Source organism: Miniopterus natalensis, chromosome 17, assembly GCF_054644295.1.
Source record: "Miniopterus natalensis isolate mMinNat1 chromosome 17, mMinNat1.hap1, whole genome shotgun sequence".
NCBI lineage: Eukaryota > Metazoa > Chordata > Mammalia > Chiroptera > Miniopteridae > Miniopterus > Miniopterus natalensis.
Window position 1 is genome coordinate 42,605,918 of NC_142097.1, and position 22,437 is coordinate 42,628,354.

General features: G+C 59.7%; 3 protein-coding genes across 4 annotated transcripts in view; 2 read left to right on the plus strand and 1 right to left on the minus strand.

The window, feature by feature from the left end:
* Positions 1-5,259, plus strand: part of MYO15B (myosin XVB) — a 28,929-nt gene extending 23,670 nt beyond the window's left edge. The window contains 15 exon segments of the mRNA XM_087825762.1: positions 109-260; positions 404-467; positions 559-631; positions 903-988; positions 2,286-2,350; positions 2,438-2,553; positions 2,647-2,741; positions 2,844-2,921; positions 3,024-3,120; positions 3,260-3,405; positions 3,545-3,660; positions 3,982-4,115; positions 4,312-4,445; positions 4,535-4,675; positions 4,846-5,259. Coding sequence (XP_087681888.1) covers positions 109-260; positions 404-467; positions 559-631; positions 903-988; positions 2,286-2,350; positions 2,438-2,553; positions 2,647-2,741; positions 2,844-2,921; positions 3,024-3,120; positions 3,260-3,405; positions 3,545-3,660; positions 3,982-4,115; positions 4,312-4,445; positions 4,535-4,675; positions 4,846-4,905 — 1,557 coding nt within the window. The 3' untranslated portion in view covers positions 4,906-5,259.
* The window catches only part of RECQL5 (RecQ like helicase 5), a 30,103-nt gene continuing 12,911 nt past the window's right edge, over positions 5,246-22,437 (minus strand). The window contains exons 8-19 of the mRNA XM_016212394.2: positions 9,381-9,599; positions 9,051-9,150; positions 8,884-8,920; positions 8,696-8,754; positions 8,548-8,621; positions 8,231-8,324; positions 7,782-7,916; positions 6,950-7,491; positions 6,704-6,794; positions 6,259-6,483; positions 5,983-6,052; positions 5,246-5,893 (exon numbers count right to left, since the gene is read on the minus strand). Of these exons, the coding sequence (XP_016067880.2) occupies positions 5,793-5,893; positions 5,983-6,052; positions 6,259-6,483; positions 6,704-6,794; positions 6,950-7,491; positions 7,782-7,916; positions 8,231-8,324; positions 8,548-8,621; positions 8,696-8,754; positions 8,884-8,920; positions 9,051-9,150; positions 9,381-9,599 (1,747 nt within the window). The 3' untranslated portion in view covers positions 5,246-5,792. The remainder of the gene's footprint in view (positions 5,894-5,982; positions 6,053-6,258; positions 6,484-6,703; positions 6,795-6,949; positions 7,492-7,781; positions 7,917-8,230; positions 8,325-8,547; positions 8,622-8,695; positions 8,755-8,883; positions 8,921-9,050; positions 9,151-9,380; positions 9,600-22,437) is intronic.
* SMIM5 (small integral membrane protein 5) lies at positions 11,549-18,980 on the plus strand. Of its 2 annotated transcripts, none has more exons than XM_016212399.2 (3): positions 11,549-11,933; positions 17,681-17,928; positions 18,382-18,980. In XM_016212399.2, exons 2-3 carry the CDS (start codon positions 17,802-17,804, stop codon positions 18,489-18,491), a joined length of 237 nt encoding a protein of 78 aa, XP_016067885.1. In that variant the 5' UTR covers positions 11,549-11,933; positions 17,681-17,801; the 3' UTR covers positions 18,492-18,980. The 2 variants fall into 2 exon arrangements, with proteins under 2 accessions (XP_016067885.1, XP_087681817.1); XM_087825691.1 differs by lacking the exon at positions 11,549-11,933 and adding an exon at positions 15,120-15,165.

Below are 22,437 nucleotides of genomic sequence, written 5' to 3' on the forward strand. Positions count from 1 at the left end.
CTTGTGCAGGGCAGGGCGGGGCTGGGCTGGGGCTGGGGCTAGGGCTGGGGCAGGGTCTCTGGACAGGGAGTGGGCTCTCGGGTGGCACCAGGTCTCCTGTGCTCTCAGGGCCCCTCCCGACCCCAGAGCCGGGCACATAGTGACAACTCGGAGGCCAGCAGCCTGCCCTTCTCTGCGGTCTCTGCTGCTCTGTCCATGGACTCCCACAACTACACCATGCAGGAATTTGCTCTGAGATACTTCCGGAATCCCCAGCCCTTGTAAGTGTCCTGAGCCCACCCCTATGCCCATTTGTCCTCAGTTTCCCTGAAGTGGGCTTCCCTGCTCAGGGCTACCAGGCCACAGCCTGGGATGGGGCGGAAGGGCTGAGCAAGCAGGGCTGTGCTCCCCTCTGCCCCCTCAGGCTGGCCCAGGCAGGTGGAGGCGCTCAGGGGAAGGCCATGACCAGCCTGGTGCAGTACACCAAGGTAGGCAGACAGGCGGGGAGGAGTCGGGCCAATGGACCTGCCTCTGGGCCCCACGGACCCCAGACCCACAGCCTGGCCTCTTTGGCTACAGGTTCCCATCCAGGAGTCCCTCATCGACTTCGCTGATGAGGACATGAACAGGCAGGCTGTGGAGAGCTTCCAGCGTGAGTGGCTAGCCTGGGTCCCCATGTCTGCGGTGCCTTGGACCTAGGCATCCCGTCCCTCTGGTGGGTGCACCGCGTGGGGCTGTGGATACCCACCGAATGCCTCTGAGCCTTGCTTCCTCGTTGGTAAAGCTGAGCCTGCCGCTCTACCTGACTCACACACATTTTGAGAGCAAGGCATCAGATGGCCAGGGAAAGCCCTGTATGGGGACAGTGTGAGCCAGGGCCAGGCCCCCAGCCCAGCTCCCCATGTTTCTCATTCTGTCTGCAGTTCTGATGCAATTTATGGGGGACCAGCCTAAGCCCCGGGGCAAGGATGAAATGGATCTCCTCTATGAGCTGCTGAAGGTAAGCAGAGCTATGTGTGCTAGAAGCTGGGGAGACACCGGGAGCCTGAGGATGAATTCTTGACCTCCTGCGTGGGCCTGAACAGGATCCCCCTTCCCTTTTTCACTATTCATTTGAATCACACACAAGTATTCATTGAGCACCAACTATATGCTGGTGGGCATGGCAGTGAGCCAAGCAGGCTAAGTCCCGGCAGAGCTTACACCCTAGTAGGGTGAGACAGTCAGTGAACCAGGGGCAGTGTGTCAGGGCGTGAAAAATGCTGTGGGGAAGGCAGGGGAAGGGGCTGCGACAGTGCAGGCTTGGCGACAAGGTGATACCTGAGCAGAGATCTGAAGGAAGCCAGGGAGTGAGGTATGTGTGCATTGACAGAGAGAGGGGCAGAGGTGACAGTCCTGATGGGAGGGTGAGCCTCAGCACCAGCAAGGCCAGCGTGGCCGGAGCCCAGTGAGCTAGAGGAGAGCAGAGGATGGGGCCCAGGAGGGACAGTGGATCCAGGTCACTGCAGGCCTTGCAGGTCATGGTCAGGACTGATTTTTTTCAAGAGATATAGAAAAACCACTGGAGGGTTTTGAAGAGAGATGTGGCTTATGTTTGCCGGGGCCACTGTAGCTGTTGCTTGCTATCCTGGGAGCCTAAGGGCAAAGGAGGTTATTGCAATGATCCCAGGTGAGAGGTGGTGCTGGGGTCCGAGAGGTGGCAGCAGAGAGCAGAAGACTCAGAGAAGCGGGTTCTGGGGAAAGAAATGCGTGTCAGACATGAGAGAGGGGCCCGGATGCCACAGGCCTTGGCCAGAGCAATGATTGTGTTTGATAAGGAAGCCTGAGGCAGGAGCGGGTCTGGGCTGCTGGAGGAATTTCGGACATGCGGGGTCTGAAGACACAGGGCTCCGAGGGGAGGGCCTGCGGTTCAAGGGAGAAGTCTGGGCTGCAAGCAGGCACTGGGTCATCAGCAGATGCAGGCAGTTAAGAAAATCAGGGAGTGAGTACAGACAGAGGTCAAGCAGGTAAGGAGAGTCAGCAGAGGTGACTAAGAGGGACCAGAGAAGGCGGAGGACAGGCCGAGCATGGCCAGGAAGCAGGTGAGGACAGTGACTTCGAGTGACCAGTTGTGCGGATGCTGTTAAGCTGAGACAGAGAGATGACCATGGGACTGTCACCTTGACTTGGCCCCCAGCCTCCAGCCTTTAGCAGGATTTCTGTCCCCCTGACTTCAGATCCCACGCCATCCCTACCATACTCTACCTGCCCCCCGATGCCCCTCCCGTGTCCACCTGCCCTTTCTGTCCCCACAGCTATTCCGGGAGAAAGAGAACCTCCGGGATGAGATTTACTGCCAGGTCGTCAGGCAGGTCACAGGACATCCTCAGCCGTGAGTGTGGGGGCTGCTGGGGAGGGGGGGCGGGCAGGCGGCCGGCTGCTGAGGTCCCGCAGCCCGAGCCCGGGCTCTGTCCCGCAGAGAACTCTGTGCTCGAGGCTGGAGCTTCCTCAGCCTCCTCGCCGGCCTCTTCCCCCCGTCAACCACGCTGATGCCCTACGTGACCAAGTTTCTGCAGGATTCGGGCAGGACTCAAGGTGCCTATGGGAGGGGCTTCCGGGCTAGGGTGTCGGCTGCTTGGGGAGGGGTTTGGAGACGTTTGTGACCCCCAGGCCGGCTCCTCTCCGCAGAGCTGGCCCAGAGCAGCCAGGAGCACCTCCAGCTCACAGTCAAATACGGGGGGCGCCAGCGACTGCCATCCCCGGGTGAAATGAAGGCCTTCCTGGTACTGGGGGTGCAGGCGGCTGGGCATCTGGGTCTCCCTTGGAGGGGGGTGAGAGCTGGGGCCTTTACCTATGGTGGACTGACCCTGCCACATCCTCGGCAGGAAGGGAAAAAGGTGCGCCTGCTTCTGATCCACCTGCCCGGAGGCGTGGATTACAAGACCAACATCGGGACTTTCACCGTGAGCTCAGGGCCGCCAGAGAGGGGCTGCAGGAGGCAGGGAAGCTGTGGGCACCAGTTCTGGGCTCCTGGCACCCCGTCATGGCACTGTCCCCATGCCCAGGTGGTAGCAGAGGTGCTGGAGGAGCTGTGCTGGAAGATGGGCATCACAGACCCTGAGGAGATGCAGGAATTCGCCCTGTTTGTCATCCAAGGGGAAGGTGAGCCACCTCGCCGGTGGGAGGGCGCCAGGCGGGAGTCAGGGTGGCTCACCCGCTGGGGCCACTCTTGTGCCCATGGGTGAGGCAGTTCCCATGCTGGGGCTGGCAGGGCGGTCTGCAGACCTGGGCTCCCTTGCAGGCCAGCTGGTGCGGCCCCTGAGGCCCCACGAGTACCTCAACAACGTGGCCGTGGACCCGGATGTTAGCCTGCACAGCCGGCGGCTCAGCTGGGACACCCGGCTGCACTTTGATAACCCCACCTACATCAGCACCCACTACAGCCAGGTCAGCCCCACCTGGCCCTGGGCTGCTGCACTGCCTGGGCGGGAGACCTCCAAGCCTCCCTCCCCCACAAGGAGGGGGGATGGTGGCAGGAACTGGCGGGGCTTTAGGGCACAGTTGCCCCTCACTGCTCTGCCCTCAGGTGCGGCGGGACTACCTGCAGGGGAAGCTGTTGATCAGCGCCCAGGCAGATGCCCAAGTTGCTATGCTGGCTGCCCTGCAGCACATCAGCAGGGCCCACGAGGAGCCCCCCTCAGAGTGAGTGTGAGCACGGCCTCGCCAACCCCTTGTCACTTCTCTTGTCCCTCCTGTGCTGAGGTCCACCTCAGCATCCACCCCAAGGGCCTCTCCTTCAGCCCACAATCCAAGGCCAAGGCCATTCACCTGGACTCTTCTCGGCCCTGACCAGGTGGGCCTGGAACAGTGGAGGCAGTGTACCCCTGCCCTCCTCACCCCAAGCCCAAGGGCATGGACGCCTCATTTTTGTGTCTGGATCCTCAGTCTCACCCATGGCAGTTACTGGTTCATTTACTTAGCACTGGCTGTATGCCCAGCCTTGACCGACCGGCTGTGTCCTAGGCACGATCTGTTGACTTACTTGCCGAGGCCGCTGCAAAATCAGGTAAACGTGGCCACCATGAGGAGCCTGGTGGACCGGGAGCTGAGGCAGCTTCGAGGGTGCAGCTCCCAGGAAGCACAGATCAGCTTCATCGGTGGGTCTGGGGCAAGGGGGCTGCTGGGGACGGGGGAGGAGGGAGGCGGCCCAGGAGGGAAGGGGGGAGCTTGGCGGGGCTGAGAAAGCTTCTCCACCTTCCCTGTCCCTCTCACCTGACCTGGGGGCCAACTAGGGCAGGTCCCAGGGCCCCAGTGGCCAGAGCTCCCATCTTCCCCCCCACCCTCCACCCCCAGAGACTGTGAGCCAGCTGCCCCTCTTTGGTTACACTGTCTACGTGGTGCTGCGTGTCAGCGACTTGACCATGCCCCGACCCAGCCTCCTGGGACTGAACCGCCAGCACCTCATCCTCATGGACCCCAGTTCCCAGGTGGGCCAGGCTCCTGACCCAGTGTACCCCTTGGCATTCCTCTCCTGCCACTTGAGAGGAAGCAAGTTCTGTGTCTCTGCTGCCCCCAGACACCATGCTGCTCCATCGCCCTGAGAGACCTGCATCGGCTCCATCTGCTGAGCCCCCTGGATGAAGGGGGGCCCCCTGGCCTGGAACTCAATTATGGCTCTGCTGACCACCCCCAGACCATCTGGTTTGAGCTGCCGCAGGTGAGTGGCCAGGGCCTCTGACCAGCCTGGGAAGCTGGCAAGTGCCTCACCTGGGGCTGGCATGCCCGGAGTTGGCCCAGGCTGATGCCCACTGCTCAGGTGCAGTGTGGGTGGGGGCAGATGTGGGGACTGGCTGGGGAGCCCTGTCCTCACATGTCCATGCCCCGCAGGCCCAGGAGCTGAAGCACACCATCATCTTCCTGCTGGACCACGGTGCCACTTCCATCTAGTGGCTGGTCTCACCCAAGGGGGAAGTGAGGAGGAAAGGGCCCCTCCCTGGGTCAAATCTCATCCGATGGTCTCCCTTGGGTGCTGTCAGGTCACTCTGGATTGGACTTCATGGCTTGGCTGTTCTGGAACCTGCCCAGCATGGCCCAGCTGGCCCATATGGTGGCCATGAGGGAGGGGCTGCTATAGTGATATCACCAGGGAGAGTCACGAGACTCTCTCCGGGGCATGTGAGGGGCTGTAGGAACTCGGCTTGGGCATCTGATGTTGCTCAGTCTGGGGGAGATGCCCACCTGGCCCCGGCTCATCAGCACGAACCCAGACCTGGGAGAAACAGCTGCCGCGGAAATAAAACTCATGTGAGAAAAAGGCTATGTGAGCATCTGAGAACTTTATTCCTTTGGTAGCCATCTCGGCCCAGCCTGGCCTTGCGGACCCGAGCCGAGCGGGAGCTCTGCACCTGGCCAACAGGGCCCCCCAAGGGTGTCCCAACGCCGTGCGCAGGTGGGCCTTGCCCCTGGCTTACAACTTAAGTACAAGAGGTGGAGGGACCGTTTCTTCTTCCTGTTCCCCTGGCAGCAGCTGCTCTAGCCACGCCCTTCTAATCTGGGGACCCCCTCAGAAAACCCAGCCACAAGAGCCAGGAGAGGCTGGAAGAAAGAGGGCCTTGGGCCTTGCAAGAAGACAGAAAGACAGGCTGACTTCTGGCCTCTGACCTTGATTTGGGAGGTGTCTGGGGCCATCTCCACAGCAAGGCAATGGTGGGGAGAGGGACGGACCCTGAGAAAAGAGATGCCCCTGGCGTCCACCTTCCCTGTTCCTGAGTCAGGCCCAGGCTGGCCAATGGTAGAGTCTGGGGAGGACACTGGCCCCGCTGGGCAGCAGTTGGTCATTTCTGTGGGTCACACAGGCTGTGCCAGTCAGCTTCGCTCTCGCACCGGGCCCGGCCATGGAAAAACTGCTTGATGAGGTTCTGGGCCTCTTCCTTCACTACAGATTCAGGGTGGGGGAATGTGAGGGCCGGCCTCCTCCCCCAGAACCCCCCCAGTGCCTCCTGGCCTGGCAATGCAGGCACTCACCGCTCCTGCCAGGAGAGGCCTTCTGAGCTAGCAAGTGTGAGAGGTGGCGGGCGAAGGCTTTAAACAGGTCCTGGAGGCAGAGGGTGAAGAGAAGCGGAGGTACAGAACCTTGCTCTGCCCCCTGAGCAACCCACAGCCATGACCAAAGGGCAACACAGACTGAGGGAGAGGCGGCTGGCCTCAGGGCTGGACTGCTTCCCTGGGGCTCACGCTCCCTGCCCTCCCTGCACTGTGCCGCGTAGCCCAGGGGAGGGCGGAGCCCACCACCTAGCCTACCTTGGATGCAAACCTGCCCTCTTTGTAGAAAGGGGTCAGGCACTGGACCACAATGTTCGCAGCCACCTTCAGGGAGATGCCAGGAGCTGGGAACTGGCAGGAGCCTTGGGCTGTGTGGTTCATGGTGCCCTGATCACCGGTCAAGATGTTGTCCTTGGCCTCAGCTAAAACGGAGGCATCAACAGAGGGGCGAGGCCTCTTCGGAGCCTGGCTCTCTGAGTTCTCCTGGGCAGGGCAATAGCAGAGGGTCACTCTTGGGATCCCTGTCACTGTCCCCTCCCCTTCTGGAAGACTGGGCCACAGCACCTGCTGGCTCCCTCCAGCCCAGCCCAGCTGCCCCTGGGATATGGGAAGACCCGATTTTCCCCAAGCCCCTAACCCAGAGCGGAGCAGATGCGGGCCTGGTCCATGAATCTCCTCCCTCCTGCTGTGGCCCTGTCAGTACCTGCTTGGGTCTGGGCCGCTTGCCCCTCGGTGTCTCCTCTGTGGGGATGAGCCGGGCTTTAGGGGGCCCTGGGTCTCTGAGTGGACAGACACTGGCCAAGGAGAGAGCAGGCGTCAGAACTCCAGGTATTAGCTGTGCCCTCAGCCCAGGCAGCCCCGCAGAGCCCACTGCAATAAGGGCCTGGGCCACAGAGGCCCAGTTAGCAGAGGGGTTTCCAGAGGATTCCAGGACTACCAGTGCCCTTACCTGGGCCCCTCCCTGGCGCACGACTTAGCCTGGGGCAGGAGAGCCACCTGTCCCGGGGCTCCATCATCCTCCCTTGGGCACTTCTCTGGGGCTACAGCCGGGGGTCCCTGTAGCCCATCACCGGAAGGGCTGGCACCTTCAGCCCCTGGGGCTGAAGCAAGTGGAGGTGGGCTCTCGGCCCTTTGGCGGAAGAAGCGAGCGATGTTCTGAGAATCCCTGCAGGCCGCGGCAGCAAGGAGCTGCTGCCTCTTGTTGGCCCGGGCCTTGGCAGTGGGACTGCCCCTCGAGGGGCCTGTTGCCTTCTTCTCAGGGGAGGGCCCCCCACAGTGAGCACTTCCAAGGGTCTCTCCTCTGGGCCCAGGGATGGGCTCACAGCTTTCCTCATCCCGGAGGCCACATGGCTGGCTGGGGAGCTCCTGCTCGCTTTTCTGCACAGGCTGGAGGACTTGCTCCTTGGCCTGTATTTTCTCCATCAGCTCTGTGGCCGTCTGGAATGTGCTGGAGCCCTTGGGGAAACCAGCTCCCATCCGCTTGGGTTTGAACTGTGAGGAGGAGAGAGGGTTCTGACCACCAGGCCCCCCGAGGGCAATCATGGGCTGGTCCAGGTATGGCCATGCTAGTGGGGATATGAGGGGTGGGGGAGGGAAAAGCTGGGCACCACACCCCTGGGGAGTCAGGCTGAGGAGAGAAGAGCTGGGGGGCTGGAGACACAGTTGGCAGATGCAGCTGCCAGGACAGTGATGCCACGGGGGCAAGGTGCTGTGCCCTAGCTGAGGGCAGAGGGTGCGTTTCCCAGACCCACACTTGGGGTGGACGCCCAGACCCTGCTCACCGAGTACACCTGGGAGGCTGGCAGGATGTCGTGCTCGGTGTGCTCTCGGGACTCAGCCTGGGTACTGAAGCTCTTGGCACCGCCTGCCATGTGGTAGAGCTGCCCGTCCTTGGAGGCTCTGTGAATCTCAGCCACCTGGGGCAGGATGGGCAGGCATGCCATGGCACCCACTAGCTCCTGGCAGCCCCCCACCCAGGCTTTCCACCGTGGGCTTCTGTGGCTCACGGCTGCAGGCAACTGGACAGGGTCCAGTCTTCGTGGGCCTGGCTACAAATACCTCCAGCTTGCAAAGAAGGGAAGTGGGCTCCCCCCAGATAAATGTTTCTTGGGTAAGGGGGGGATTCTGGGTTGTCCCGACCAGAGGGTAGGCAGCCAGCCTGGGAGTGAGGAGGGGCTGCCTCTCCCACCCTAACTGTGAGCACTCTCCACCCACCCCTGCCCGGGCGCACCTTCTTCAGTACACTGGCCTTGTACAGGTTGGCTGCCTTGGCAGTTCGGAACATCTCATGTTCCAGCTCCACAGCCTTGGCCTGGAGGTCAGGTCTGAGGGAGGGAGTGGGAGGTGTCAGGCAGGCCTGAGCCCTCTCCCTGGTGAGCTCCTGTTGGATTCTCCTTGGGGACCCTGGAGATGGTTCAGAGCCTGGTAGGAATGCCTTGGATACAGGGGAAGGCGCTCCCAAACAAGCCAGGGGGCACAGGGTTCCTGGAGTTTCCACAGGAACAGGACTGGAGGGCCCTCCCGGCCCCCATGGCCTGGGAAACTCACCTGTCAGTGGTACCTGCGGCCTGGCAGTTACTGCTCAGAGCCTCCTCCAGAAGCCGCAGGCAGTGCTCACGGGCCTGCACGGGGGAGAGAAGTTGGTCACACAAGCCTTAAGGTTGGGGGGCAGGCGTGAGGAGCTGCCACCTCTTACCTTCACAGTGAGTCTGGGGATCTTCCTGCTAGAAGCCTCTTTCAGGGGACAGTCCTCATCTGGGTGGAAAGGAGGTAGGCTCTCCACTCTGCCTTTTGCTCTCTGGAGTCCCCAGCCCCTCAAGGAGGCATCCTCCATCCACACCCAGGAAACAGCCCACAAGCCCCTGGGGACAGTTCTATACTGACCTGGGGGTACAAATTTTTCTATTTTCGGGTCTTTGCCCTAGAAGACAACAGGAAGGGCTGTCAGGCACCCTGCCCACTGCAGGACCGCACCCAGGTCAGCCCCGGGTAAGGGCTCGAGAGGGTGTGAGCGGGAGGCACCCAGGACCCCACAGAGCAACCCCCTTCACCTTGCGCAGACTCATCTGCTTCTGGTAGAAGAGGTTCCATTCCCGTTTGTGGGTCTCATCTCTGCCCTCGTCCCCGCTGCCTCCAGAACCTTCGTCGTACCTAGGGGGCAGGCTGGGCATGAGCAGCCCTCCCCCCACACCTCAGGAGAGGCAGTGATGTCCCTGATGCCCAGGCAGCTGAGGCAGCACTGAGGTCCCAGCCCCAGCATGGCCCATGGTACAGGGCGATGGGCTGTGGCATGGTGTTGTCTCTGGCCTGGCCTTGGCCCGAGGGAGAGAATGCCGGACTATTTTCAGAGGGTGGAGGCCCCTGGCTTCACGGTCCCTCACCTGCTGAAGCCCCTGTAGCCCCTGCGGCCTCCCTCATACAGCTCAGGGTCGAAGCTATTGCCCTGGGAGGGCCCGATGCAGGTCTTGCTCCAGCTGCTGCTGTGCTCCAAGGTGTCCAGCTGCCTCCGCACAGCTGCAGGGTTCTGGCAGTGGTCGCAGCCCTTGGTGCAGGCGGGGGGCACATCCCTGAAGTACTTGGCAATGGCGGCATGGCGGCACCTGAGGCAGGCAGTGTGGCAGAGACACGGGGTGAGGGACCCGGCAGTCCCTAAGTTCGGGCTGAGCACTGCTACGTGTCCAGCACTGTGCTAAGCATCACGGACGGACTCCTCACCCAGGAGCCTCACAGGTGTCCTGATTGCCACTTTACAGCTGAGGACACAAGGTGAAGGCGCTTTCCCAAGGTCACGCAGCACAGGGAACCCAGAGGAGCCAGGGTGACCCTGATTCTGTCTTGCTTCTCTCTCTATGGTTTATGCACTCCTCTGGGACCCGCCCCCCGGTCCCCTTGGCAGTGGGGAGCCCTGGGAGGAGCACGGGCTCTGCTGCGGAGGCTGCACCCTGGGGAATGCATCTCCCCTCTCCAAGCCAAAGCACACTGGCTGTAGAAGGTGCAGGAAGAGCACTAGCCCCCAGGGCTGTGTCAGGGCCGAGGAGATGACGCTCCTAAGCCCGTCCCATAGCGTTTGCAGTCCCACAGTGTTTGCAGTCCAGCAAGGACTCTTACTACTATTAAACTTTTCTGGGACTGGGAGAGGGAGGGAACAGCAGAAGGTGGCCCTGCCCTGGCCTCAGCACTCAGCTCTGCTTCTGTCTCTCAGTGACTCTTCCTTGTTGTCCCCAAGGAGCCTCTGCCTGGCCCAGTGTACACAGTCTGGGCCAGGGGACTGCCCGAGAGCAGGAAGCAGACTGCTCTGAGCTGGCACTGTCTGCTAGTCACTGTGAATCCTCAACTCACCTTCCACCATCACAGGCCCCTGGATGCCAGCTTCCAGCTGTCTCTACTATGACTCCCCAGGCTGGGGGCACAGTCGCTCCATGGGGCAGGTGCAGAGGCCCCGGGAGGGGCCACAGCTCTATCAAATCCCTTACAAATGGCCAGTCTAGTCACAAGAATGTGGTGGTGGGGAGGTGGGAGCAGAGCTGTCCGGGTGCCACACCCCAGGGACAAAAATAACTAGTGCAAGAAACCCTTTAAGCAGCTGAGACCCTGAGGAGCAGCCTCCAGGAACAGGAGCTGATAGTTACCCAGCCCCTAGGAAGCCGGGGCTGGCTGCTTGTTTGGCTGAGTGAAGAATGCGCTCTGAACCGCAGGAGACAGCGAGGAGGCCACCACGGCCAGCAGAGGGCGATGTTGCCATCGCTCCTAAAACGAATGTGTAACATGTTCTGTCGCCTTGGTCTGTACCTCTGCACAGTGGCTGCCTGTTTCGCCTCTGGGAGGCTCTGGCATCCAAGTGGTGTGGCCACAAGGTTGGCTTCCTTACCCTCCCCCTCCCCCAAGCCGACTCACTGGGGTTTTGTGCTCACACTCAAAGAGCTCCATTGACAGCTCAAAGATGCCGGCTGGGGTCGGCTCCTGTCCTGTTCCAGGCACAGTCTGGTCGGCTGGGGTGGCACAACTGGCCAAATGTCAAAGGGCCCAGCCTGGGCTCTGGAGCCTGCCCCTGACAGCAGGGACAAGAGTGCAGCGATGGCCCAGCACACACTCTTTGGCAAGGAGGCCAGCAGGGTCCTCCTTCCTCCCAGCCAGAGGAACATGACGCCCATTCCCAGCAAGGAGGCCAAGCACGGGCTGCCCCACGTCACTGGGACTCCCAAGTTCTTCCCCAGACTACCTCCCCGGGGGCCGGCTTCTTGGGTGGTCTGGCACCTCCCCCCCACTATTTACTTTCTTTCCCTGGAGAGGCCAGAGGGAGGGACCAGCCAGGGAGTTGCCTGAGGTGCTGGTTGGGGTGGTGGGGGATGTGGGCCAAAGGCCCTCCTAAGAGTAGGGCAGGAGCCAAGGAACTGGGCGAGCTGTGGGCCTCCCTCCCTCCCGACTCCACACCTCAGAGGGAACCTCCCTGGGGTCCGCTTTGCCAGGGAGCAGAGAACCGACCTCCTCTTTCATCAGCTCGCGGCCAGGCCCAGCCCACGTGGCTTAGCACACACCCACCAGGAGGGAGAGGAAGAGGAGGAACTAGGGAGGGCGCGGGCTCACTCCTCGGACCTCCTGGGCAGGACAAGTTCTCGGCAGGACTGCGTGCCTGTGGCACTGGCTCTGCCCCGGCAGTGGCCGCTCCGTGTAATCTGACACTTGGATCTCCTGGACAACCAGCAACAAAAAAGCTGAAGCCCAGATAGCAGCTGGCTGTCAGCACCGAGCACAGCGGCTCCCTTGCTGGCAGGGGGAGAGGCATCCAGGGAGTAGCACTGGGTCACCAAAGAGGCGCCTGAGAAGGGAGAGGTGGCAGTAGGCCGAGGACAGACCCCAGGAGAAAAGGGCAGCTGAGGCTGCCAGGCTCCCCAGCACCTGCAGTTGTGCCCCGGCTCCAACACCTGAGCTCCCAGGTGAGTGGCCACAGATGAGGGGGGATGAAGGGAACAGAGCAGAAAGGGTCCCCCACCCTAAGGGTGGAGGGCCACAATTTACCATGGGGGGGGACACTTGGTCACAGTCTCCAGATGGCCTCCTGTTCGAACCTGGGCTCTCCCTGCTTTGCTGGGACCCAGCACTGGGGGACATGGGCCGAGGCTGCTGCCTCTTTGAGGGTGGTTTCCTCCCTGCTTGCTGAGCGGGCAGAGGAGCCAGGGTGCTGCTTACTCTGCAAATTAGTTTGAGCTTTTTCCATTCAGGGGGCTTAAATGAGGGATTTGGCTGTCCCGGCTCAGGAGAGAAACACGGCCTGCCCACTGAGCCTCCTTTTTCCCAGGAATAAGGCACAGCCCTCCCTGGCCTGCTTCCCCCCACCTCTCTCCACCCCCACCCCCGTCCAGGGGGCTCAGGCCAAGGTCTGCCCAGCCGTTCCTTATGCCCAGGATGTGGTGGTCCCCATGGCAGCTCTGCCTATCTGTGTCCCAGACAAGAGCAGCAGCTACCGCCTCTCATGCGGAGCTTGGACCACTCACTGCCAGGTGTTCTCAGCTCAGGGCTCCGCTCAGGTGCTCCTCCCTGGGCCCATTTAGATCCTCATGAGCTCCTAAATTTCCCTAAATGCTGCACCAGAATTGAGAGGGCCAGACTCTAACCCTAGGGTCAGGTGGGGAGAATCTGGTGAGGACAGTGTGACTGAGGCTGGTTGGGGGTCGGCCTAGGTATGTGGTCCTCTGCTGTGCCACTGTAAGGCTCACCCCAACACGGTCCTCCAGGCAGCATGGAGGGTGGCCTCCTGGGCAGGGCCCCATGAGCCAAGGCTGGCTGATTCCAGCTTCCCTGTCCTCAAGCCAGGGTTAAAGCCTCCCTCCCGGCCCCCAGGTGCCTTCCCCAAAGCAAACAAGCTAGTATCTACTTAGAAAAGCAACCGTCTACGGCAAAGTGGAAACCAAGGGTCAGCCGTGTTTCTGGCTGGGCAGAGGCTGTGGGATTTGGCCTGGGCTGGTGGCTGGGGAGACTACAGGTCCTACAGTGATGGGCGGCGCACAGTGGAGAGAAGGGACAGACGCTGCGCTGTGTTAGAGGCAGCCGGTAACGCGGGTGAGGGAGGGGCACGGTGGTAAGCCCAGGACTACCCCTGCTGGTTCTTATCCCCAAGATGCCCAGGCAGGCAGGCAGGCAGGCACAGGGGTCCCAAACACAGTCCCTGAGCTGGGACAGAGGGTGATGCCCAGCTTCTGGGGCTTTGGGAACAATCACTAGCTGCAGGAAGTGCCTCCTCCACTCCTGAAAGGCTACAGGGCTGGGGAAGCAGGGGCTGCCCAGTGCTCAAGTATCTACTTCCCACTGCAAGTTGGAGCCCAGGCGAAAATGGGTGTTCTGGACGGCTCTGCACAGCACACAGTGGGCAGCTCTGCCTTGCTGGCCAGGCCTCAGGGCCCCACAAATCTCCCACATATTCAGGTTATCACTCATTCAGGCTGTTTTTCAAACAAGACAATGCCCTGGGAATAAGAGTGGCTGGAAAACCATCCTGATAAAATAACATTGGCAGAGCCGGGGGGGGGGGGGGGGGGGGGGGGAGCTGAGCCATCAACTGCTGTACTTATCAGTCACAAACACGCCCGCCTGCTTCCCCTGGGGAGTTGGGAGTATCAATTTTGCAAGGAGGAAACAGGGAAGCTCCAGTCCTGAGTGGCAGGTGTCTGGCTTGCAGGATGCCTGAACGCTCTGTTGCAAGGCCCTCTGTTTAGATGACACACAGAGGAATGCTTCCTAGTCCAGCCAGCTTGACCAGCCTTCCTCTCTGCCCTGCTGACCTCCCCCCTCCACTGGCTGCCCCTCCAGTGGGGAGCACCCTGGGAAGGCTCCAAGAAGGGCCCGGCAGGCAGCCGGGGCTGCTCTCCCTTCCTGTGGCCAGCCGGGAAAAGCCACCACAAGGCTCTGGCTGCTTCCAATTGACACTACCATGCATTGGGCTGGGAGGAACTCTGGTTTCCCTGGTTCATAGGCAGGAGGTAGTTTTGGAAGGAGTTTGGTGGACCTGAGGCTGAAAGTCCAGAAAAATAGAGAATTCTCAGTAGCCCCAACTAGACTTCTCTGCCCCCCCTCCTGCCAACCTGGGAAGTTACCAGGGAAGAGAGGCAGCCAGCCCCTGAGCACCAATTTCCCTAGGCCACAGCTGGAAAAACTCAGGGGACCCTGCAGAGCAACAGCCGGCACAAGCACATGGTCACCTGATGGCTGCTGGCTATATTGGGCACCAGGCGTCAGGCACCCTCTTGGCTTGGCTTTAAATAGCCCACTGGGAAGCCTGCCTGAGACCTGCTAGAATGTGCCTCCTCCCTCTTAGGAAAAGAGAGGTCCCTCCAACTCCCCTCTGGTCCCCACTTAGGCTCCTGCTCAAGGCCATGCTGGAAATGACAAAGCCTCAACTGGAAAGCCTCGAGGACTCCTCTCCAATCTTTGGGGCAGAAGGGCAGCATCCCACAGCCCCACTCCTGCTCCCGGCGCAGATGGGATCCAGGGAGCAGCAGCCCTGGACTGGGCGAGGCTGGCTAACTCGGGTCTCCAGGGGCCCTGGGTGCAAAGGCCTGACGTCATCCACGTCCAAGGCCTGCTGCTGGTGTGGACCAACAGCCTTCCCAGAGTGGGGCACGGGTCCCCTGGGCCAGTCTGCAGCGTTCGGATATCATAAATCCCTGGAGGATGGCTGGCTTTAGAGCTGAAGCTCCTGATGAACAAGCCCCGCCTCTCCTGCACAGCACAGGGCTTCTGCCTCTGCCCCACACGGGCAGCCCTCCTCCTCCCGCTTCAGCGGCCACGCCCCTCTGCTGCCCTCCTGGGTCTTTGGGCTGGGAGCGCAAGTGAAAAGCTCCCCTTGCCCTCTGTCCGCCTCTTCTAATGACCGTCTCCTCTCTGATGGATACATTAGGCAATGCAGGCACTGGGCCAATCTGGCTGAAAGAGTCAAACGAAGTGTAGATGAAGAGACAGGGAGAGAAGCAGCCCTGCGCCTCAACCCTGTGCACTCCCCCAGGAGCAGAGCAGCGGTGCCCACAGGCCTCAGGACGAGGGAGGGTGCTGCTCCACTGGTCAGTGGAAGTCTGTTTAGTGTGACCACAGGAGAGAGGCCCTATGCTCTAGACGGAATGTGGTGAGACAGAAAGACACACAAGATCTGTCCCTTCGGTGGTTCTCACAGAACAGGTGAGGCCTTGCCCTGGTGAGTGCCATGCCTAATAAAAGCAGTGTCCCGGGCTCCCAGGGGTGGGCTAGGGCTGCTCTTGTAGAGCCTACCGGCTTCCAAAGGCTTCTAATGGGCTCCGGGGACCCGGGTCACTAAGCTGAGCCCGCTGCATGGGCAGTGCCCTCGGTGAGCTGCTCCCGGGCAGACTTATCTTGCTGGTCAGAGTAGGCTGCCCAGGACAGGCCTCCACTGAGGGGCAGCGTGGGGCAGCAGGGAGGACTGGCTAGACCTGTCCTGCTGTGTGATCTCGGAGAAGTCGCTTCCTCTCTCAAGCCTCAGTTTCCCCATTTGTAAAAAAAAGGAAGCAGGAGTGACCTGTGGCATTCTAGGAGTCTAAGCCTTAGCACATTTGAAAATTGGATCCCGATCTCTATTTGCGGAAACATGCTGACCCTGGAGTGGGGTATGAGAGAAGGAAGGAGGATCTCCCACTTTTGACAGGAAACCAGGTAATTTTTCATGGAGTCATCACTGCCTGCTACCCCCAGCATCACTTAAAAACAGCTCCCATCTCCAGCATGCCCCTTCCTTCACCTTACACGCCGCAAACATTGTGGGGTGAAGGATGCAGATGAAACTCCCCTGAGGTGTTTGAGGGGGTTGACAGTGCACAGGGAGGTGTGACTACCCGCAGAGGCTACCTCAACTCTCTTGTACTGGCCAGACCCCACAAAGGGGGAATGCCATGTGCTGGGCACCACCCCGTGCCAGGCTCTGTGCTGCCAGGGGGCCAGTCCACCTCACAGCCTCGAAACACAGGCCTCTCACCTTCACCTAACATGAGAGAGACTCAGAGATCAGGAGACTCATCCAGTGCCCGACGCAGGAAGGGGAGCAGCTCCAAATCCAACCTGCTGGACGGTATACACAATGCTCCACTGCGGGCAGCTGGCAAAACCGCTAGAGAAGTGACCTCGCGGAGGAGCAGATGCAGGAGGCACAGGCCAGCTGCCCTGAAGGTCTGAAGAAATGAGGCAGCAAGGGGCAGAGGTGTCCTAAGTGACCACAGTATGAGACCCCACCTTCTACAGGTCCAAGCAGCCCCAAGAAGGAACTGTGGTAGCGGGTGGGGCTCCCGCCTCCCCCAGAGGGACTCGAGGAAGGCTGCACAGCACAGGGAGGCGGGAGCAGCCACAGGGTTGACGGCAGCTGTGCTGGGGCACCCCCAGGAGTGGCCGGCTTCACAGACCACAGCCACCTCGGGAGAACCGCCTGGCTGACACCAGCGCGAGGCGGCAGTAACTAGAGCCTAAGGTCTGGCACAAGCCCCTGGCCACCTGTTAGCCTCCCTTGGATGAGAGCTGCCCTGGAGAACAGGTTCAGGCTGGGTTGGCACAAGGCTGTCCTGGTCCCTGTCTAAAGAGGCCCTGGCTCCCTGTGGCTGCAGGTGAGGCGGAGGGAAGGAAGATCTGCGACACAGCACGCCCGACTCAGACCTGGTCTGGCCCAGGGCCTCCCAGGCCGGAAAAGGCTCTCAGTCATGGGGCCGGGAGAGCGGAGCTGCCACACACCTGAGGCCTGTGTGAGAGCAGAGGGGACCCTCCTGGTCAGCTCAGAGGAGCAGGCCCTAGCCAACAGGAGAGGGAGGGGCTGGCTAGATTGGCCCTGATCCCATTCTGAAGAGGACCCCTTGGGACAGTGTCATCTCTTCCTCCTCACAGGAGAATGCCATATGAGTAAAGAAATTGGGCAGATGGGCCCTAGCCAGTTTTGCTCAGTGGTTAGAGCATCGGCCTGCAGACTGAAGGGTCCTGGGTTCAATTCTGACCAAGGGCACGCACCTCGGTTGCAGGCTCAATCTCCGGCCCCGGTTGGCACTTGAGCGGGAGGCAACCAATCAATGTGTCTCTCTCACATCGATGCTTCTCTCCCCCCTCCCCTGAAAAGCAACGAGAAAGTATCCTCCAGTGAGAATTAAAAAAGAAAGAAATTGGGCAGATGGGAGAGGTGGGGGGCTCAGACTACCTCCCCCAGTCAGCTCTGACCTACCTCTGAGCCTGGCCAGAAACCCCCAGAGCCTGCTCTTAGGAAACCCGGATCCTTCTGCCCCCACATATGGCAAAAAGCAAGAGCACCAGGCCAAAATCCTGAAGCCCACTCTCCCTGCGGGGAGCCCGGGGAGGGAACCCAAGTTCTGAATGACCCAGGGGCCACCAGGGGAGTCGTGCCAGTCCAAGCCACCCTGCAAAACCTGAGATTGGTGCCTGAGACAAAGGAATGTAACACGGAAGTCACCCCAGCTTACAGAAACACTGGCCAATTGGCAGGCTGGCAGACCCCTCCCGTGTCCAGCTCTCCTGAGCAGCTCCCCAGCAGAGCCTCAGGCTCCCTGTGATCGCCAGCTTCCCTCACCCTGAGCAGTGCCAGCTGGGGGTGGCTGGGGGCACGACTGAGCAGAGGGGCCCCATGGGTGCCCTGCCTCCCTCCTGAGCCACCAGGGTGTGATGGGTGAGACCTGACAAACTCGTTCTGCAGGTGCAGGTAAACGAGAGGGTGGATTCTCTGGAGCCAGCACCGTGGGGACTCAGGTCCTCTCTCTGTTCAGCACAGCCCGGCAGGAGCCCCGGCAGGAGCCCTGGCAGGAGCCTCGCCCAGCATGGCAGCCACTGACTTCGTGCAGGAGATGCGCTGGGTGGGTGAGAGGTTGCTGCTCAAGCTGCAGAGGCTGCCACAGGCCGAGCCTGTGGAGATCGTGGCCTTCTCAGTCATACTCCTCTTCACAGGTCAGTTGGGGCTCTCAGACTCTCATTGGCTCTTCCTGACATCCAGAGACGTGACCAGAATGCTGGCCAGAGGGCTGGCGGAGGTAGCTCAGTGTCTCCCAGGCAGAGGAGAAGCAGATGTCCCTTGGGGGAAATGAGGCATTTCCCCTAGTCCTGGGACATGCTGCTCGAGGGGTGGGCTGGGTGGTGCTGGGAACAGAGGCACCCAGCATCCCAACCCAGGGATGAAGGGACCAGAGTTCTGGGAGGTGGAAGAGGTACCACAGGGAGGAGGTCCGGGCTCTGGTGGCTGGCACGGGGCTGGTCAACACCTCTCGTCAGATCCTCAGGTATTTCTAACCAGTGAGCCAGGCCTTTGGGCAAAGACCCTCCGTGCCTCCAAAGGGGCTTCTTGGGAAGGAAGTGGGGCCTTTCTCTTCCCACCTCGGAGTTTCTGTGCCTCTGTCTCTCCAGCTACTGTGGTAGTGCTGCTGCTGGTGGCCTGTAGCTGCTGCTGCACTCACTGCTGTTGCCCTGAGCCGAGGGGCAGAAAGGCCCAAGTGCGGCCCATGACCCCACCATGAGGGATGGAGAGCTGACCAAGGAGAAGCCGGAGAGGGGACTGTGGCCCATGGCCCAGGTGTCAGCCTAGCCCCACAGCCCTGACCCATCAGACCAAGATCCACGTTCATAGCTCTGACCCTGCCCAGGAACCGGACACTGATTCACAGAGGCTTGTCAAGGAAGCAAGGGCTGCTGTGGTCACAGGACCTCTCCCTGCCGGTGAGCGTGGGGCTGAGGAGCCACCATTTCAGTGACGGAGTAAAGCACCGGGGTTCTTCGCCTGCCTGCACTTTTTTAACAGAACACAGAGGTGGGGTCCACAAACCTCACTGGATAACAGCCAGCACCTGTGGGGAGCTGGCCTTGGGGTTCCACTGACCCCTGCCAGAGGTGCAGCCCAGTCATAGGGACTTTGTGCAATAGCTACTGGACCCTGCGCTCCCCACCAGAGAGGGGGCACGTCAATGTTCTATCCAGTATTTGCCTTTTCTTTCCCAGTAAAAGCTTTTTCATTATGTGTTTCTGTGGTGCCAGACTCACTGGGCGGGGTTCTGTGCATCAGCAGGGCCACGTGCCAGATTCCAGGGGCGTGACCAGCACTCTCCCCATGTCCGTGAAAGCTGGAAAACACAGGCGGGAATGCCGCAGAACCAGTGGAGGGTGCAGTGACATTCCTGTCAAGCACTAGCTGCTGACAGGCTCTGGCTCCCCAACGCCCACTCTGCAGAGATGGAGGCTGTGTGTGCCCCAGGCAGGTGCTGGCTCAGAAACGCCACTTAACAGTTGCCACTGCCATGAACTTCAGCCTGCACACCTCACACTAGCAGGCTCAGGCCACGGGGTTTTCTCAAACTTCCGGAGTAAGAGGAGAGAAGGGGGGCCCCTAGTAGTGTTCATCACCTGCACCCTGACATCTTTGACCTTTCCCCATTTTCAGCCAGACTGTTCAGGTTCAGATCCCCACCCCCACCACTTGCCAGCTGTGGAAATACAGGTTAGTGATGTGACCTCCCCGAACCCCTGTGAAATGGGGCTAGTCCTAGTAAATGCCTCCTGGGTAAGCTCATGAGAATAAACTAAGATGACCTGTGTCGCACACTTGGCACAATGCGGGGCATATCCTAAGAACTCCGCATATATGATTTGCTCCTCTGAACATGGGGCTGGCCCAGAGCAATGCAGACCCATTTTCGGGGGCTAGTCCTGATGACATGCAACACTGCCCTGCCTCCCACTTCAGTCTGCTCTCCCTTCCAGAGAACTTTCCAGGTAGCCTACAAACCCGTGAATGACAAACCCAGGAATGACAGTAGGGGAGACAGAGGCTCCCAGGGTACCTCCCTCTCCTTCCCCACTGGTCCCCCAGAGCCATAAAGAGGTCCTCATTTTTTACATGCCTCTGTCATCTGGGCCTGGGCAGCTCATGCTCTGGCTGCCTGGGGGCAGAACCCCATCTGCCCAGAAGACAGGCAGTAGGGAGGGGATACCAGGCCCTGCCACCACCAGCCCCCAGGTGAGTGGGAGAAGCCCTCTGGCTGGTTTCACTTCCGGGCGTCCAGGGACTTGTTGGTTTGCTTTTGGTGGAAGACCCAGAGAGGAAGTGCTCTCGTACGAAATAAAGGAAGTTCAAGAATCTGCCTGTACCGTCTACACCGCAGCCGCCACCGCCACCGCCACCACCAAAGAGTGGGATTCAGAATAATGATGACGACGATGGTGATGATATAAAAATAGCCTGTATATGCTCAGGCACTGTCTTAAGATTTTTGATGCAGATAAATCCATTTAATCATAGCAATCATTATCCCCACTTCAAAGGTGAGGAAACTGAGCTTTAGCGACACCAGATAACTTGTCTAAGTTCAACTGGTTCCTCAAGCCCTCAGGCACAGCCTGGCTGGTAGAGCCCCCACTGGCCACACCCAGGCCCCAGGCCTCCCAGCTGCTGTGAGGATAAGGTTCTGATTCTATCGCCCTGCACCAACCAACCCTACATCCCAAACACCCACACCCTGGTCTCCCTCCTGGAAGGAAAACACAGAGAAGGTGGGAGGGATGGGATGGGAGGCCCTGCCTTTCTCAGTCCCAGAGCCAGGGGCTGGAGGGACCCCAGAAGCCCCGGGGTCCAGGATCTGCTCCAACAGGGCAGCAGCCCAATCCCCATGGGACTTTTCTTTAAGCAAGTTTTCATCAGCAACAAGAATGTCACTTCCTGAGGCAACTGGGCCTGAATCTCTTTGCTAGAAAAGATTCTAGCTTCCTGGTCCAGCTGCTAAGAGGTGGAGGGAGGCCAGGCCAGGCAGCCCCGGGTACCGGCAGGCTGGCTGGCTGGTTTATTTGCATTTTCTCCTCTGGGCCAGAGAGCATCTAACTGCTGTGTCCAAATAAGACACTGTCCCTGCCCTCAGAGGGCTGGCCCTTCCCCATTCCTTGGCAAACTGGCGCACCCTCAGCCCCACCGCCAATCAGGCCAAGTCCCGGGCAGGCTTCAATCCCGCTCGGCTCAACCACGCAGATCTGCGCCAGCAGGACAGCAGTCGGGATGCTCCCCATGGGCAGCTCCCAGCCTGGGCTTCTCTGGGGCAGGTGCGAATGGAGAGGCAGCAATACGCCACTGGGAAGGGATAAACAGAGGCACAGCAAGATGGGAGGTGGCCATGGAAGGGGGCCTTCAGGTTGTCTCGGGCCCAGAGACTATCTGGCTGGCTCCAGACCCAACACCTCTGCATACCTGCCGCATGGCACCCTGAACCACGCCACCACCAGTGTCTGCCTGCGGTCACTGCGGCAGTGTCTGAGCCGGTCTCTTCGTGTCTCCCCCAGCTGTGGCCTCTGCAGTCTCTCGGTTCCTCAAAGGGTTACTTCAAGCCTGTGCATTTTACTGACTGCACAATATACCTCATCAGACACCACAGTGAGGCCACCCGATGCAAGAATCTCATTAGCAAAATGTGGCAGAGAGCACATAAACCTGTTTGCTCCTGCATCTGTTTTCTCCAACATTAACATCTGAAAGCAATCTACAATAAAATCTTCACAGTGACTGACCTAGTTGCTTGTGGGTGATACCAATTCCAGACATAAACAACTGAGAAAGGATTAATTTCGTCCTTGAAAACAGTTCCCTTACTTTCCTTGGGACCTGCCACCTGCCATGAAACCCTGACTCCTAATTCTAATTCTAACATAGTCTCCTCATCACTCCTTCCTGGGGAGTCCCCTCAGCCCCCAAGCCAGGCTCTGCCACAGGCACCAGCAGCATCCTCTCCCTCCTCCCATCCCATTTCTCTTCATGTGATCACTTCCGAAGAATTTTCCGATCGGGGCCAGCAATCAATTGAAAAAGGTGATGAAAGCAATTGTGTGTATATGACATACACTCTCCATACACCTTGTTTTCAATTGAAACATACACATGCACGTTCCTTGGCCAATCTTTTTAACATAGGGCCAGGGTCTTTTCTCTAGTGTGAATCTGCTGACCAGAGTTCCCATATTATCTCATTTGGTTTCTGTTAAGCAGAGCAGGAGCTTAAAGACACGTGCAGAGAAATATGAGTGTGAGATCCTCCTGGATTTTTACCAAATGTTTACAGTTGTCCATATCAAGGTAGTATTTTGACATGAACGTTACCTGAGTGATTTCAAAGTCATTTCTAAGTGGTGAAAGAGGTATCTATAGAAATGACAACAGCGCCCCACCTCTCTGAGGCCCAGCACGGCTTCAGAGCTGACTGTGGAGCTGAGTTCAACAGCTGGGTTCAAAGCCCGGCGCAGTGACTTCTTGGCTATAGGGCTGTGCCTGCTCCCCAGCTGTAAAATTGGGGTTTTGGCTATTCTTAATGTTTCATGTTTTTATGTAGTGTTAAGTGCAATTATGTTATTACAATGACAACTGCCCCAAACAAATTTGGGAAGAAACAGCTGACTCTTGATAAGCATCCGACTCAGCTGATGGAGTGAAGT

What these genes read in the sequence shown, in the direction of transcription:
- SMIM5 (XM_016212399.2), top strand. Translation starts at nt 17,802, where the DNA reads ATGGCAGCCACTGACTTCGTGCAGGAGATGCGCTGGGTGGGTGAGAGG. An exon ending in AGTCATACTCCTCTTCACAG is followed by an intron (nt 17,929 to 18,381) that starts GTCAGTTGGGGC and finishes CTGTCTCTCCAG; the next exon opens with CTACTGTGGTAGTGCTGCTG.